General features: G+C 36.5%; 1 protein-coding gene across 5 annotated transcripts in view; it reads left to right on the forward strand.

Moving 5' to 3' along the window:
- ATRNL1 (attractin like 1) overlaps window positions 1-12,562 on the forward strand; it is a 626,998-nt gene that overhangs the window by 18,970 nt on the left and 595,466 nt on the right. For all 5 annotated transcript variants that reach the window (XM_072971947.1, XM_072971950.1, XM_072971948.1 and 2 more), the window contains exons 2-3: window positions 4,730-4,813; window positions 6,616-6,729. In XM_072971947.1, coding sequence (XP_072828048.1) covers window positions 4,730-4,813; window positions 6,616-6,729 — 198 coding nt within the window. The remainder of the gene's footprint in view (window positions 1-4,729; window positions 4,814-6,615; window positions 6,730-12,562) is intronic.

A 12,562-nucleotide genomic window follows, 5' to 3' on the forward strand; every position in this document is an offset into this window, starting at 1 on the left:
GCCTTGACTTCTAAAGGACTTTCGCAGCCCCAAAGGGTTGAAAATATCTAGGGGCTCAAGATTCTCAGTACAAGTCCCCAGTTGGTGCCCTCCTAAGTATTAGGGGTGCTGTCTTTAGCACTGAAGTCTTGACGGGGCTGCAAATTAACCTTTTCCTGTAATTCTGCTCCTCTCACAGTCTGGTCCTGGGCCTGTTTTTCAGTTTGATCTACCCTGTAACTTCGGGGATAGTGTTTAAGTGTTACAGAGTCCTCTGGTAATTATATATCTAAAACTGGTGGTTGGCAGATTGAGTCTTATAGGATGTTGGGGAATCTGTTCATGAGTGGGAGTCTCACTATAGGCATTCTGCTGCAGTTTTCTTCCCTCGGCATGTCAATGGCTTTCAACAGCAATCAACTAACTCCACAGTCCTTATAATTACCCTTGCTACTCTATTTCTCAAATATCAGAGATACTGCATAAGCCTATTGCATTCAGTCAGTACATCACCTTCCTCTGGTATCCTGTCTCAGTTGAGCGCAAGTGACAGTTTTGTCATGGTGATGGTATAGCACGCCACTCTGTCTACTGCCCTCAGTGTGGCTCTTGCTGCATCTGGCCAGTGAGTGATCTAAGTCCAGAATCCCATCTTGAAGTTCAGTTTCCTGGTACTGTTAATTTGGTCACTCTCCCCTCCACCACCTTAAAGCAGATCCTGAGACAAGAATTAAGCATATATAGCATATTTGGAAGACTCAGGGACACTGACAGATGTGATATAGAGAAGAGCAGGAGCCAGTCAGAGAGGTACATTAGCTTCCACGTTGGGTGACTGGAGCTGTATCCCATGAGGAAGAGCTGGGGGGTAAAGTACACCTCGTTATATCCCTGCGGAGGTGAGGGAGCTTGGGGTTTCTAGAAGTCATTCATGGGCTAAGGGCTGCCCTGGAAGGATGCTGATCCACAGGCTCTTTCAGCCCATCACATGAACAGGAAGAGTGGGTTCTAGTGGCTAGAGGAAGCCCTTCAACAAAGATGCGGGCTCGAGGGAGTCAGGCTGGAGTGTGTGAAATGGTAGGAGGGTCTGAGAGGGTAAGTGTAATGCCGACACTGTTGGCAGCTACATAGGATACGTCTGTTTCCAACTATGCAAGATAATACCAAATTCTTTTCCAAAGTTGCTGCACTCATTTATTCCTATGAGAATTCTTTTTCTCCACATTCTTGCTAATATTTGATATTATCAGTCTTTTAAATTTTAGTCGTTCTGTTGGGTACACAGTGGCATGTTACTGTGATTTTATTTTGCATGTCCTTGATTACTATTATTGGCTGGTTTGGGTCCAATCAGGAAAGAGAATCCCATAGTAATTTTAATAGGAAACGTTTAATATAAAGAATTATTGGCTGTGACAGGAATTGGAGTAGTGAGGAACTGGTTAGTAAGAAGTAAAGGTAACTCTGCCAAATAGAGAATTAGTGGGTTTAAGGAGCAGCCACTACCACTGTTATGGCTGAGACAGAGCACTTAAGTGAGAGCCCCTGTGTCCTGGCCTGAGATCCCAGACTGTGTTGGGAGGGAGGCTGTGGCTTACTGGGTGGCAAAAAAGTCGCTGTAAAGCTGGACCTACGGAACTTGCTTCACATCTGCCCTTTGGACTTGCCACGGTTACCTTATGGGATGCTGGGGAAAGCTGCTCATGGAGTGGTGTCTCACTGGAGACACTCTGCTGCAAAACTGCCCGAGGGGAAGTGCTGGGGGACGTTGCTGGTGGCTGGGGCTGGCGGCCATCAAGTACTGTAGAAGTCTATGCCAGAGAAGCCAGGTGGTGCAGGAGCTTAATGAGTGAGTACATTGGAGCCAGGAAGCAAATCTCTTGTCTCCTGCAGTCTCTCCAGTGTGCTCTGCTGACAAAGCATGCCAGTTTAACGTCATGTCATCTGGCAAAAAAAAAAAAAAAAAAAGTAAAGGACCCACATCCACTTTTGCGGAGTAGGCAAATAGTGTGAATTTTGAGGTGAGAGTTGATGGATAACTGGCACAATCTGTCCTTCAGTTATTCAGCTTCTTTTGTCTGCATCCTGCTAAACACATGTGAACTCCCCCCAAACCAACAACACTGTATTTATACCTAAGAAGTTACACTTTTTCCAGGTGAAGACGTTCTCACCCTCTGTTCAAAGTGAGGAAACACACAGGTTCAAGAGTCATTGTATCCATCACTGGTTATTTAATTGTTCTTCATGTTGAGTCACTAACTATTCCATGATTCGAAGTCTAAATTGTAAAGTTAATTTACAACAACTTGTATATAAAAATAAAAATGTGAGGCAGAGAAAAGACACACATACACACACGCGCACGCACAACAGCAAGTAGAAACGATGGAAGCTGTTACAGTACTTATTATTTAATTTATTAAAAGACTGTAATCAATATGTATGGTTTTGTTCTGCTCCGCAGTCCATATTTGCCCTGCCCTCAGCCAGAATCTCAGCTCATTGGAGTCCTACCTGGTGGAATGACTCAAACTCATTGGGTTGAACTCTGGATCATCCTGCTCTAGTTTGGATATTTTTTTATGGAACTGTTTTCTGTGTGTTGTTAAACTTGTCCATCGAATTCTTCATTTTGATTATTGTAGTTTCATACTTTTGATTATTGTAGTATTAGAATTTCCACTTTTTTCAAATATGCTGTTAGTTTTTTTACCATTTTCAATTAACTGCCAAAATTTTAAATCTTGTCTTTTGTGTTTTTGAACTTAGTAAATCATGTTTGTTTTACAGGTCACACCTGTAATCTCTAAAATTGGAATATTTCCAGGTCTCTTCCCAAAGATACTGTTGATTCTTATTTTGTTCTCTTCTATCTTCATATGTCTGGTTCTCTTTGGTCCTAATAGACATTTTATTTGAAAAATTATTGGTAGAAATAATTTGAGGCCTAGGATAATGTTATCCTTCTTTAGAGAGTGTTTGTGTACCTTCTGTTAGGAGCCTTGGTTCACCAGCCCTTCTAGTCTCCCCTTAAGTCAGTGGGAGGTTTTGAGGTTTTCTGCCGCTTAGATGTCTTGTAGCTGGATTGCAGTCCTTGTAAAGGCTGGTTTCTGGTACACCCATACCCTAAGTAGCAAATCCTTGTGTCCCAGTTCAGAGTGTCATGTTGTTTATTTGAGCCCCTCCTTTTTGTAGGTTATTGCCTCCAGCATTTGTCCCCCTCCCTCCTTAAGGCTTCCAAAAGCACTCTTAGCCTTTTGGCAATCTCTAATAAGATTTCTCCAGAGCAAAAGTAGCTCTGGATGCCTGGTTGCTCCGAAAGAATTGGCGACTTCTGGATCTTGACATGGTAGATGTTTCCATTTTGTTACTTAGATTTTAAAACTGTTCCTTAGCTTTTAAAGTTATTTTCAGTGGAGGTTTGTCTGAATTAGCTCATTTGGTATTATTGGAAGTGAAAAATCAGGACAGGTTATTCGACTTGTTATTTAAACTGTTTTCTCATCTGTGATCCGAGATTAATAATAAATTAATAATTGTTTCATGAGGTTTTTGACATTTTTAAGTATGATTTACAGTAATACCTGACACATAGAAAATGCTCAGTTTATCATTACATTAATTTGAAAACATGGGAATTTTTCTGTTGCTCTTTAAAAACTTTTCTAAGCATGAATTAGCCCCTTTTCTACCCAAAGCAATTTGCAGGGATTATGAAAGACTTCAAATAACATTTACATTAACTGACCTTTCTGTCAACCCTCATGTAGGTAAATGAAACTTTTTTTCCCTGATGTTTTTAAGACTATACTATAAGAAAAATTTAATTTTGCCAAACACTAAATAATGATCCTGGTATCTGTATGTGTGTGTATGTATATCTGAATATATGAAGACTGAAAGCCCTGGGGGGGGTGTGTGTGTGTGTGTATGTGTGTTTGTGTGTGTGTGTATGTGTGTGCCTGTATAAATACATAAAGGCTAAATGGGAAGATAATTGTTTAAGATACTGTCTTTTGTTGATAAAATAATTGGGCTGGAGCCAAAGAGAACAAAGTGAAGTAGAACTGGGTTTTTGTTTAAACATTTAAAAATTCTGAAAATCTGAAGCTTTTCAATTATCTTTTTCTTTTTTTTATATTTAAAATAGAGGCTAATTACAAAACCCTTGATTTACCCTATTTTTAAAATTGATTGAGTTCTCGGACTATATATATAAAGTAGACAAAAGAAAATGATAATAAAAACAGTTAGCTGAACTCTACTAGTAGAGTCTGTGACAGCTACTTTAGCAGCCCTGTTGCATGAAAAACAAATACAGCTAACAGTGTAACTTCCCAAAGTGGTATGTACATACACTCTTTCTCTGTTCCATAGATCTGCATTTTTCAAAGTGCATTTGATCTTTCTTCTTTTGCCTCCACCTAATTTTGTGCAGAGGAAGTTTAACTCAGTCTGTTTTGCATCAACACTGAACCCATTGGTATAATATTCAGTCTTTCACTGTATTGTTCCACTTGGTAAAAAATAACAGTTGAATTAAAATTTAAAAAATTCAAAATAAGTTTCTTTTGAGATGTAGAGAGATTTATGGCAATTTGAAGGTTTTCCTAAGTTGTAAATGAATTCTCCTTTTTGGAAGTGGCTATATCCCATTCCTTTGGTTTAGTGTCTTTTTAAAATTTGTATGCTACTATGTGTCTTAAAATTACTTTAATGTAATTATTTTCATGATTTTGTTTTCTAGGTTAACAGAACCTTCTGGATATTTAACAGATGGTCCAATTAACTATAAGTATAAAACTAAATGTACATGGCTAATTGAAGGCTAGTAAGTATACAATTTGTGTTAAATTATTTTATTCTGAAATGATAAAGAAGGTGATTATATCAGTGTTACATTAAAGTATAACAACTTCATAGTTATATAGTTTATTCAGTTGCTTATTATTGGAAAACATTATTCATGATTTTAAAAATGGGCTTTACAACTTTTAGATTTTTTTTTTGTTCTTTTTTTAAACTGATTTGCATTTATTTTTTGCTGAATTTATTCCTGGCCCAGGAATGTTTGTTTCTTCAGTTTCTTCTGGGATATCTTTTCCTTTTGTACAACCTCCTTTTCTGGTTTAGGAACAGTCTGCTCTTTTTCATTGAGGATCATCTCAGTGCGGCAGGGAGAGCTCATGTAAGAGTCGATCGGACCATGAGCTTGTAAGTCCTGCACTGCATCTCGGGAGCTTTGTTCACCTAGATGTGCTCAGTGACCAGAGAGTCTGCATCTAAGCCCTTAAGTTCAGCATTACTCTCTGCATTTTTGAGCGTGTGCAGTAAAAATTCAACACTCTTTTTGGGCCATTGACCCTGTGTCCAGCCCCACTGTTTTGACTGGACGCACCTACCAACTCTACCATTGTAAAGACGGAATGGCACACATTGCTTCTGTAAAGTGACATCCTTCAGATACTTGGTGGCTTTTCAGATATGCATGCCCTGAATGGCCTGGGCAGTTTCACGAGTGTTCTTAAAGTGAACACAAAGATTTGAACCTCTTGATTTGCATGATTTTGTGGGGTTTTCTGGGTCAAGTGAATAGCAAACCATTTTTAGAGGTCACCTCAGGCCGCTCACTGGAAAAGAAAGCTAGGTATCATGTTTAATATAAATTATAATACCCTTTTACTTGTGATAATAGTTTAATTTTTACCTGTATTTTATTTTTGAGTTATGTTACTGTGGCATTAAATCAAATATGCATTTTTGGCTTATTTTAAATAGCTTGTTATGGAATCTGAATATTCCGTAGAAAGTCTAAAAATATTCCATGCTGAATGATACCGTTGGTTCATACTATATTCAGCATTTTAGTTATGAGTGTTTAAAAAAAAGGACATTTTGTAGAAGAGAGAGTTCATTTTCCTCTTAGAGGCATTTTTCAGTAACTAGGGCTTGAGACTGAATTTATTTAAACATACTGTGAATAGGATCGTAAGTGAATTGATATGGATTATTTTTGAACTATTTTATGATTTTTTTAGAGAGTGTATTTGGAAAACTGGGTGGTGTTTTTTTCTTTGACTACTTTAAAAGTTTTTCAAAACTTCAGAGTTATTCATTCCCTGTGCACTTATGGTCTCATTTTGTGTATTTGTTAACAAGTAGCAGTATATCATATCGAGACCTTTTAATTCAAATTAGAGGACTTTATTAGTACCTCTAGTTAAGGGTTCATAGAAATAAAAATAGTCTTAAATGTGGAATGTAAAGTTGAACTTTATTCAAATGCAATTTGCAGACAATGAAATGCACTTATCTTAAGTGTACAGCTCAGTGAAGTTTCAATAATATATATAATTTATGTAACAGCCATCTTAGTTAAGACAGAGAACATTTCCTGTGGACTAAATGTTTTGAAAAAGATGATACTTACATATGGCCAGTTAATAGGCTGGGAAGTTGTATGTTGTTTTTACAAATTAGATATGATTGCTGATCAGTCTTTTGTACTGGTGACTTAAGGATTTATAGCAAAATTATCTGTTAATAGGTTTTTAATAAAATTTTCTAAGATTTCTTCAGACTGTGCTTTATATATTACATATTAATTTTAAAATATGTTAATATTTTTTTCAGTCCAAATGCCGTGTTAAGATTAAGATTCAATCATTTTGCTACAGAATGTAGCTGGGATCATATGTATGTTTATGATGGAGATTCAATATATGCACCTTTAATAGCTGTACTTAGGTGAGTAGTTATGTTTAATTGATGAACTTACAATCAGTTGTAGAAAAGTAACTATACTTTATTAATTTTAAAGATATACTCATCTGCACTTCAAAAATAAATTTAGCATAGATATTGATGGCTAAATTTCAAAGATAGTTTAAGATTGTTGTGTACTGTGGCTGACAACTTAGATGTATATGTATTAATATAAACATTTGTATAGCAAAGATAAATATTGTCTCAGAAATGTAGATTTCTTGATAAATACTCCTAATTCTTACTGTACATAGTTTATTCTTTTAAAATTATTTGAATATGTTTTCAGAAATACCTATTTGAATAGATTAATAAAAGTTCTAGCTGACATAGAAATTAATAGGTGTATTTTTATAGTTGTCTTTATTTTAGAGAAATTATAACATTTTAAATTATGTAAAAAAAGGTTAAGTTATACTCTGTGTAGTTAATAAAGAAGGTGTTTCTATCAGTTCTCACAGTTTGGGCATTTTGGTTGCTTCAAAATATTTTGTTGTTAGTAGTCAGACTTAATTTTAAAATCACAGCATTTTCAGTATCAATTTAAAAATCTTTTTTATGTGTGTATGTTCAACCTATTATGAAATGTTTTATGAATAGGAGAAGAATATATTAGAAAAATTTTTAAGCATAAAGTGTAGATTTTGTGCTCAATTTAACTAACATGATCGTTGACCAGAGTTATTCATTACATTATGCCTTTTGTTGTTTATGTAGTATCTCTTTTGTGTTGTCATTGTTAAAAATTTAAATACATTTAAATATATAAATAAAATCTCATTGTTCCCTTCAATTTTAAAAATTTTCCTTTTTCTTTTTTCACTTTTTACTCTTATGTTGTAAATACTCTGTTTAACAGGAATGCAATTTATTTTTTTGCATAAACATGTAAGGACTTGTATTTCTGAGTGAATTCAGAGTGTCTCCTTGGGAGGTCAGACACATATTCTGTGATATTGCTATTGCTCAAGATACCTTTAAAACTTACTTCTTGAGTTCTTTGAAAATTATATAAAGAGCATCCATGAGTAACCATCTAAGGATAATAGAAAATGGAGCAGAGCCTTGTAACTAATTTACATCGTAAGATAATTCATTGGAACAAATAGATAAGATTGTAGGTTCATATATTTATTTTTAGCAACTTAGATATAACTTTGTTATTATCCCTCTATTTTTATGATACTACTGACTGACCATCATTTAGATGTGTGCTTTTTTCATTTATTTTTCTAGTAGTTGTGATGATTTTGCATTAATTAAGTGATTCATTAACACTCTTACCAACCCTTTTTTGATACTAAAGGAAGCTTTTGTAAAATAATTAGCAGGCTGGGGGTTACTATGTGACTGTGAAGGTGGAACCAGTGACTTTACATTAGCAAGTTCCTGTTAGCTATCCTGAGGGAGGTGGAAAACTCATGTTTATTGAATATCCACTTGATTCCAAGCACTTTACGAGGCAATTTAAATGTCATCCAGTCCCCGTAAGGATGTCATGGAAGAAGTGCTGTTATCCCCATGTGCTGTTGAGAAAATTGAGACTCAGAGTTTTACTACTGCTACTGCTACTGCTACAGCTACTGCTACTGCTACTGCTACTGCTAGTTTTACTTCTAATAGATGGTGGAGCCAAGACTAGGACATGACAATCTGATTTAAAAGCCTGTGTACTGTGTTTCTTTACTAAGAGTTCTGAATCTAAATGTTTGAATTTGATAACCTGTTCAATTCCAGAGACTATCATAAGCCTGGAAGATGCCATAAGGAATAAGATACAGATCATTTTAGACACCAACTACTTGAAGTTGGGCCAAACTTCATAGGTTGAGTTCCCAGTCCTCCACAAAACTGCCCTCACTTCAGACACCAGCTGCAAGCTCAGGGGTCCCAGGCCACTTGCACTTCTGACTAGCTGACTACAAATTCACAGCTGCCTCTGACCCCCTTAGATTCAGTAATTTCCTAGAGTAACTCACAGAACTCAGAAAAGCACTGTATTTCTGATTATAGTTTTATTATAAAGGATAAAAATAGGACCAGTCAAATGAAGAGACACACAGGGTGAGGTCTGGGAAGATCGCGGACAAAGCTGCTCTGTCCTCAGGACATGCTATCGTCCCAACATATCAGTGTGTCTTGCCACCCAAGATGCTCGCCCGAGTTATAGGTGTCCAGAGGATTTTTTTCTCTCCTTGGTTTCATTATGTAGGCATGCTTGATCCAATCCCTGGCCACGTGGTTGAACTCAATCTTTAGTTCTCCCTCCTCTCTGGAAGTCAGATTGATTTCTTGTGGCTTTAGCACCAGCCCTTTAATCACATGGTTGGTCTTTCTGGGGTGGTCAGCTCCTATCCTGAGTCACCTCATTAGCATACAATATGAGCCCACCATGAATAACAAAGACATTCCTAATCACTTGAATTTCAAGGGTTTGGAGGCTACATCACCACACAGAAGTTAGGCCCTGGTGGCAGTATGTAAACAGGCATTTTACATAGTACAGCACGTGTATAATCAGCTTATGAAAAGAGTGCTGTATGACTCCGGAAGTAACTAATTCTTCATGGTGAATTTCTATCTATTATTGTATTTTTTTTTTTAATTTGGGGGGAGGAGGTAATTAAGTTTATTTATTTTTTTAGAGGAGGTGCTGGGGGTTGAACCCGGGGCCTTGTGCATGCTAAGCATGCGCTCTACCACTTGAGCTATACCTTCCCCCACCCTTCATAGTGAATTTCATCATGAGTAGAAGAATGGTAGACAAAGTATGAGAGTCAGATAGAACATTCTAGGTAGAGAAAAAACATATGTACAAAGACATAGACACATTAAAGAACACTGTATTTTGGGGCAGTAGTAAGTAGCTATGAGTAACTTGGTCACAGGAAATGTGAAGGGACAGGTAGGCACTAGATCACGCAGTAAATGGTAGTCAGTAACGTCTGCGGAATGCTGCTTATGTGGCAGGCAGTGTGCAGGAGTTCTTTATGTGTATCAACTCATTTAATCCTCACAGTAACCCTTTAGGTAGATACTAGTTTTGCCATTTTATAAATGGAGAATCGAGGCATAAAGAGAGTCTGTGAGTGGCTCAAAGTTGCTTAGTTAGTAAATGATAGAGTCAGAATACAAGCCTAGGTTTTACAATGCCTTAATCACTGTAGTAATGCTTTCTTTTTTTTTTTTTAACTTTTTTTTTTTATTGAGCTATAGTCATTTACTGTAGTAATGCTTTCTTGTATACCACACTAAAGAAATTAGACTTTATTCTGTAGGCAAGACTTTTTATTATTATTTATTTTTTTGTCAAAGTATAGTTGCTTTACAATATTGTATTAGTTGCCGGTGTACAGCATAGTGATTCAATTATACATATATATATTCTTTTTCATTGTAAGTTATTACAAGATACTGGATGTATTTCCCTGTGCTAAACAGTAGGACCTTGTTGTCTATTTTATATATAGCAGTTTGTATCTGCTAACCCCAAACTCCTAATTTATCCCTTCCCCCTCTTTACCCCTTTGGAAACCATAAGTTTGTTTTCTGTATCTGTGAGTCTGTTTCTGTTTTGTAAATAAGTTCATTTGTATCATTTTTTAGATTCCACATGTAAGTGATGTCATACAATATTTGTCTTCTTTATCTAATCATCAGTTGATGGAAATTTAGTCTGCGTCCATATCTTGGCTATTAGAAATGGTGCTGCTGTGAACATTGGTGTGCGTGTATCTTTTCGAATTAAGAGTTTTCATCTTTTCCAGACATATGCCCAGGAGTGGGATTGCTGGATCACATGGTAACTCTATTTTAGTTTGGTAAGGAATCTCCGTACTGTTTTCCATGATGGCTGCACCAAATTACATTCCCTCCAACAGTGTAGGAGGGTTCCCTTTGCTCCACACCATCTCCAGTGTTTACTGTTTGTGGAGTTTTTGTTGATGGCCATTCTGACCAGTGTGAGGTGATTCCTCATTGTAAATCTGATTTGCATTTCTCTATAATTAGTGATGTTGAGCATCTTTTCATGTGCCTGTTGGCCATCTGTGTCTTCTTTAGAGAAATGTCTATTTAGGTCTTCTGCCCATTTTTGACTGGGCTGTCTTTTTGTTACTGAGTTGTATGAGTTGTTCTTATATTCTGGAAATGAATCCCTTGTCATTCACATTCTTTGCAAATATTTTCTCCATCCTGTAGGTTGTCTTTTCATTTAGTTTATGGTTTCCCTTGCTGTGTAAAAGCTTATAAGTTTGATTAGGCCCCATTTGTTTAATTTTGCTTTTATTTCTATATCTGTGGGTGACTGATCTAGGAAAACATTGCTACGATTATGTCAGAGACTGTTTTGCCCATGTTCTCTTCTAGGGGTTTTATGATGTCTTATCTTATGTTTAAGGGCAAGACTTTTTAGAATATGGAGAATAGATTGGAAAGGAGAGGTGTTATTTTCTTATTGTGTGCTGGACATCATGTTGTAAAACCATATATAGCAATAATTTGAGGCCTAAAAAGATAGTATATTCTCAAAGGGTACCTGAGGATACTGGAAGTCCACAGTCGACTGAATTCTAATCCAGGTATTGAGGTAATTCACATCCAGACTTCAGTGCAGTCCCCTGAAGGGCCTGCCTTCCACTTGTTCGTTTTTAAGCCTGGTCCCTGGGGTCTCAGGTCAAGGGGAGGGCCTTGTGTTCCGCTTCTTCTTTGCCTGGCTCTGTAAAACAGCCCAGTTTCTTAGCCTTTCAAACCTCATCTCCAACTTTGAAATCAGCAAATGCCCAATTGGGAGAAATGGCCGCAATTCCTGGGCTCACCTTTTCCTTTGTTCTAATATCTTCAAGCCAATTTCTTCCTTCGTACACAGTTTGCCATTTTTCTGGTTCACTTCGTGGGGAGGTTGGTGGGTCCAGATTGGTGTGTCACGCAGGAAGTGGGAGTCCTCTTTGATTTACTGGTTTCAGAACACTTGTAAACAAACAGCCGAGCAAACAAATCTGCTCTTTTCATCTGTTTCAGAGGAATTGGCCATATCTGTTATAAAGATCTGGGAATAGTATTTTTAGCAATGTCTTCATTTGATGTAATCTCACTGTGATGAAAAATCTGTACATGTAACTATGACTGGTATCACAGAATTTGAATTCTGTTGACAGTCTCCTTTTAAAATCTTTTGTTCCTTTGCAGACAGGAGCTAGTAGGTACAATAATTATGAAAGCATCAAGAGTTGATCACTTTTTAATTTGTTTGCTTTTCAAAATGTGTTTACAGAATAAATTATTTGACTATAATATTTCATTTGATTCTGTCAGATAGGATTTGAATGAGGGAATTCAGTTCCAGGTGGTGCTTAAACATAAGTTTAACATTATTTAAAGGAATCGACTATTTTGAGTAATGTACTTTGTTGTTAGCAGCTTCTTTTCTTTCTCATATTATACGTTTTCATAGATATAGAGAGGGTAGTATGGTATAAGTAAATGAAGATACGTCATTTTCCCCCATGAACAAGTAGACTTGAAAAGGAAGAAGTTCTAGTTACTATTAACTTAGAACTCCTGCTTTTACACATTTATATTTCTCCCTGACAAACATAATTTTGTTTTGTGTATATATGGGCTTGTGTGAGTAATATTGTCTCTTGGAATAATTATATATTAAAGTAATTTGCATAAATATACAACATTTTAAAGAAATATAAAAAGCGTGTGCTTTTAGATGACCGAAAACATGTAATTAGCGTACTGGAAGTGTACAACTTTAACTAGAATGTCATTGTAGTCTCTTAACGACGTGGTGTGCTTCATCAGAATC

The sequence above is a fragment of the Vicugna pacos genome, chromosome 11, assembly GCF_048564905.1.
Source record: "Vicugna pacos chromosome 11, VicPac4, whole genome shotgun sequence".
NCBI classification, from domain to species: Eukaryota; Metazoa; Chordata; class Mammalia; order Artiodactyla; family Camelidae; genus Vicugna; species Vicugna pacos.